At 50.4% G+C, this 5,156-nt stretch overlaps 1 protein-coding gene and 1 long non-coding RNA gene across 2 annotated transcripts in view; one reads left to right on the top strand and one right to left on the bottom strand.

Annotated features, from left to right (window-relative positions):
* Positions 1–2,892, bottom strand: part of LOC113455489 — a 10,017-nt gene extending 7,125 nt beyond the window's left edge. The window contains exon 1 of the long non-coding RNA XR_003376589.1: positions 2,615–2,892. This is a non-coding gene — a long non-coding RNA (uncharacterized LOC113455489). The remainder of the gene's footprint in view (positions 1–2,614) is intronic.
* A 129-nt stretch (positions 2,893–3,021) lies between these two features.
* The window catches only part of Arih1 (ariadne RBR E3 ubiquitin protein ligase 1), a 104,997-nt gene continuing 102,862 nt past the window's right edge, over positions 3,022–5,156 (top strand). Inside the window, exon 1 of the mRNA XM_005369499.3 lies at positions 3,022–3,683. Coding sequence (XP_005369556.1) covers positions 3,318–3,683 — 366 coding nt within the window. The 5' untranslated portion in view covers positions 3,022–3,317. The remainder of the gene's footprint in view (positions 3,684–5,156) is intronic.

Below are 5,156 nucleotides of genomic sequence, written 5' to 3'. Positions count from 1 at the left end.
GTTTTGGAGCCTGTCCTGGCACTAGCTCTTGTAGACCAGGCTGGCCTCGAACTCACAGAGATCTGCCTGCCTCTGCCTCCCGAGGGCTGGGATTAAAGGCGTGCGCCACCACCGCCCGGCTCCATCTATCTTTTAAAGAACAAGGATCATATTGCTTTACCCTTCTGCTTGAAACACTGCCCTAACGTAAGCTTCTTAGGATGACCTATACTTTTCACTGTGTCTTGCATTATCTGCTTTCTCTGTTTTTCAACCCTTAATAGTGTTTAGCTGCTCAGCATACTTCAGTGATGTTGATATTTTCAAATATCAAAATTCCAAATATGGTCCTCCTTTCAATTTTTACTATAACTTAATTTCATGTGCTTTGAGAGGACTGAAAGGGTAAGTTTGGGGTGGGTTTTGTTGTTGTTGGTTTTTGTTTGAGATATGGTTCCTTCACAGAGCCCAGGCTTTGTGGCTTCAAAGTTCAATCCTCAGTCTCCAGCGCTGTTAGAATTACAGGTGTGAACCACCACACACATTGCTGGAGGTCCGAGGAAACTAATAAAGTTATGGAGAGTAGGTCAAAGTTCGAGAACAAATTTCTAAACGTGACAGTAGTATTGAGGGTCAGCATATTTTTTTTTTTTTTTGGATTGTGGCCAGCCACTTCAGTACCCAACGGGAGATGTGGAGGGTAGGTACTATTATTAAAAGACAGGTGATGCAAAGGGTTTTTAAGGTCTTCAGAAACTGTCATGGTTACTATCATCAACTTGATGGACCAAGAGTTAGTTAGGAGATGAACCTCTGGGCAGGTCTGTGTGGGACTTTCTAGATGCAATAATTAAGGTGGGAGATCCACCCTAAATGTGAGCTGTAAGATTCCGTAGGTTGGGGTCCTAGACTGAATAGTAAGGAGAAAGTGATCTGAACACCGCCATTCATCTCTCTGACTGCTGATACACTGTGACAAGCTGCCTCATACTTCAGTCACCATGCTTTCCTTGCCAGGACAGACCTTGTCTTCAAACTGAGAACCAAATTAATTCCCTCCTTCCTTAACTTGCTTTTGCCTGTTATTTTGTCATAAGAGAAACTGTGAGCACAAGAATGTTACTGAATTATTTCCATAGCTGTAACACAACAGGGATGCTGAAGAACAAAGTGTGTTTATGTCTATGGCTTGCCCCAGTTGTGGCAATAGCTTATAATGGCTAAATAGAAACTGACTCAGCTGGGCGGTGGTGGCGCAGGCCTTCAATCCCAGCACTTTCAGAGGCAGAGGTAGGTGGATCTCTGAGTTCGAGGCCAGCCTGGTCTACAGAGTGAGTGCGAGGACGGGCTCCAAAGCTACACAGAGAATCCCTGTTTCAAAAAACCAAAACCAAACTAAAACAAAAGAAACAAAGAACCACTGACTCAAATAACCAACATAGAACCTAGAGCTGATGTTAAGAACTTTGATTTTAGCTGGGCATATTGGTGCATTTCTTCAACCCTAGCATCTGGGAGGCAGAGGCAGGAAGGCTAGGAGTTAAAGGTCATACTTGTCTATCTTTTAAAAAAATTTAAAAAGGCTCAGCAGGTACTGAAAGTCACTTTCCACCAAGCCCAATGGCTTTAATCCATCTCCCAGAGCCCACACAGAGAATGATCTGACTCCCACAAGTTCTCTTCTGACCCCCACATGCCACGCCCCACCCAGTAAATATATTTTTCTAAAATACATTTGATCATTTGAAAAAAATTGACAAATGAATATGGATATATATATATATTATATATATATATCTTCACGCTTCAAAGCCAGTTTCTAAAGGGAATGTATATTTTGAGTACTTTATTTGCTAAGCTTTTCATAAATTAAGGATTCAGCTTTTAAAAGGTTTCCAGCCTGGCCAGTCCTTCCAGTCACCGGAAGAGGGAGGCTTCTTCTGCCTCTGCTTCCTTCAAAACAATTCCCTGGCTCTCCTGCCCTATTTACAATGTCCAAAGCAAATAAAACAACTTAAGTCAAGTGTTGGAAAGGCATAACATGCCTTGTCATGGCTTCTAACTAATTTGCTTAATATTTCCTATTTATCGATTGAGTTTTAAGCTTCCGTGTTACCATGTTTTGAGAGAGGGCATCTTTCCCTCCTCCTCTGTTGAACTAGCCACAGTGACAGGTCACTTCTGCACCATCTTCCGGAAAGGAGTCCTACATTTGGTCCTTGGAGGTGTGGTTTGCCTGTATTGTTTCCTGACTCTCCTGTATTTTACATTTCATCTAATATGTAGTATGTATCAGTAAGCCTTTGCTCCACTGCTGGGGATTGAAACCGGGGCCGTTGTGCATGGTGGGCAAGAGTGCAATCACAGGGCTACACTCTTTCTTGTCTCCTTTTTGTTCTAGAGACTTAGGTGCCTGTGCTATAACATGGACACTAGGACTCAGTGAAACTGAGCGCTAATTTTTGGAAGGCCCTTAGAGATCAACTGAGGAAAACCATGGCTTTCGTATTGTTTGGGACTCTCAAGAAGTGCTGGTCTAAATGAGTTCAGGAAACGTCTCTTTACGATGACGTCGCGTCAGGGGACCCGTGAACCACTGCAGATCCACATGAGTGGACAGCAACACTCCAACTACCTGTCACACAATTTGGAGTTCCGCGTACTACCACCATCCAGGCAGTAACTCAGGCAACCGGAATTTTAGTTGAGCAGCAGACGGTTTCCGGAACTAGCCTGGGCGGGCGAGCTGCGTCTGCGAGGCCCCAAAGCGGGGAAGGCCGGCGGCGAAAAACCTCTGCCTGGGCGCTCCCCGGGCCCCTCCCAGCGACCGGAAGGCCTCAGCCTCAAGGACCTGCGGGTTGTCAGTCCAGCTCGGTAGTCCCCGCGCCGCAGCGCTCAAGTCCTTCTCCAGCCGGCCGTGGGGTCTCCCCTCTTACTACGCAGGGGCCAAGGGGCGTGGCGCGGTGACGCACAGGGGACCGACGCGATGACGCAGCGCGACGCGGTGACGCACGCCCCTTTGTTGGCTCAGTAGCGGTAGCAGCGGCCGCGGAGGTGGCGCTGGGGACTGTTTTCCGTCCGAGGCCGGAGCGGAGCGGTGTCTGACTGAGGCGGGCAGCAAGCGGCCCCTGCGCTCCCTCCCGCCCTGCTCCGCGCCCTCCTGGCCGCCGCCGCCGCCCACCTCCAACCGCCGCACCGGGGGAGCAGCCGCGGCCCACGGGGCCGGAACCAGGCCTGCGTCCGGACGGCAGCAGGAGCCGGAGCGAGAGCCGGGGTCTCGGCGTCCCCGCCCTCTCCGCGCCGCGGCCAGCGTCCGCCGGGCCCGCGCGCGACGCGCCATGGACTCGGACGAAGGCTACAACTACGAGTTCGACGAGGACGAGGAGTGCAGCGAGGAGGACAGCGGCGCCGAGGAGGAGGAGGACGACGACGAGGACGAGCCGGACGATGATAACCTGGACCTGGGCGAGGTGGAGCTGGTGGAGCCCGGGCTGGGCGTCGGCGGGGAGCGGGACGGACTGCTGTGCGGGGAGACGGGCGGCGGTGGCGGCAGCGCTCTGGGGCCTGGAGGAGGTGGCGGCGGTGGCGGCGGCGGCGGCCCGGGGCACGAGCAGGAGGAGGATTACCGCTACGAGGTGCTCACAGCCGAGCAGATCCTGCAGCACATGGTGGAATGTATCCGGGAGGTCAACGAGGTCATCCAGGTGAGGGGCCCCGCCACGCCGTCTGGCCCTGGGGCCGACAGGAGGATCGGACTCTGGAGGCCCGCGCGGCGCCCCAGGGGCAGGCCTGGGCCTGGCTCGTCCCGGGCCTGTCCGCTCTGCCGGCCGGTTGGGAGGTGCGTTTGGGCGGTGCTTCCCGGAGTCCTGGCATGGCGGAGGCCTGGGGCTGCCTGAGCGGCTCTGTCCGGCAGTTTCTGCAGGACCACGGCCCCGGTGTCCTTCCTCGTGCCGGAGGATGTGCCACTGGGGCGGGCTGGAGGAGGGGGTGAGGGAGTGAGTGTGGAAGAGGTGCCAGAAAGAATCCGGCCCTTTTCACCAGTTTTATCCTAGCCCTTGAGTCTCTTGAGCAGTTTCACACGGGATTAGGGCAGGCCCTTCAGAGCAGCTTTGGTGTGCGATTGCCCCAAGTGGGCACCGGCTAATAAAGAAATGGATCTCCTTGGCAGTCTTAAGTGGCTACTTAGAGGTGGGGGAAGGGAACTATTTCTCGGAAGAGGTGATGATGGGCTTTATTTTCTGATGGTGAGGCTTGTGCCTGCTCTTTCCTTCCTTCTTTCCTTCTTTTTTTCTCTTTTTTTTTTTTGTCTTTTCTGTTTGGGACCTGCTACGTGATGGAAGCTGGTGGAATAGTTATTGCAGATTGCCTATACACCCTTGCAGCTTCAGCAACAATAAAACTCAGTGTTGTCTAATTGGACAAAACTCTTTTGTGAATTAGAAAAGCTTTAGGCATCTGAACTCTTTGAGATTTCTATTTCGTGCACAGAAAGTTAGGCTTTCTTTTAGCTAGTAACTACATCTCACATAACATTATACTTTGTTTTGTATTTTTGAGCTTTAGTAAATAAATCTCGATTTGCTTGGGGAAAATGTCACGAATGGGGCATGACTGAAAAACGAAAAGGACACCGATCATGTGTAAAAGTCTGAAATTCCAGCTACTTGGGATTGGAGGGCTGAGGCAGGCTAATGGCAAGTTTAGGTCCTGCTTGATCTGCAGGCTGTCCTGGGCAACTTGGTGGGACTTTGTCTTAAAAAAGAGGAGAACCGAGGATACAGCCCAAGTAGAGCACAGGACTGGCGTGTTCGAGGCTTTGGATTCAGGCCTCAGTTTTGCAAAAATACATGAATGAAAACGAAATCTTGATTAAGTTCAACTTTTAGAAAACAGTAGTTACATGGGAGGAAATTACATAGTAAAAAATTACTCTTGTTTTAAAGCACATTACTTTTTTTTAAACTTGAGTACGGGCAGATTTAACAGTGTCACCGCCACTTGCTGACTTTCCATTATTAATATGTTTATGGTTTCATCCAGTAGGCACCGTTTTGTAGATTAAACCATGTAGGCATTAAAGAATGTGGTTTTTTTTTTTTTTTGGTTTTTCGAGACAGGGTTTCTCTGTGGCTTTGGAGCCTGTCCTGGAACTAGCTCTGTAGACCAGGCTGGTCTCG

Source organism: Microtus ochrogaster, unplaced genomic scaffold (genome assembly GCF_000317375.1).
Source record: "Microtus ochrogaster isolate Prairie Vole_2 unplaced genomic scaffold, MicOch1.0 UNK49, whole genome shotgun sequence".
Lineage (NCBI taxonomy): Eukaryota > Metazoa > Chordata > Mammalia > Rodentia > Cricetidae > Microtus > Microtus ochrogaster.
This window is presented reverse-complemented; position numbering and strand designations above follow the sequence as displayed.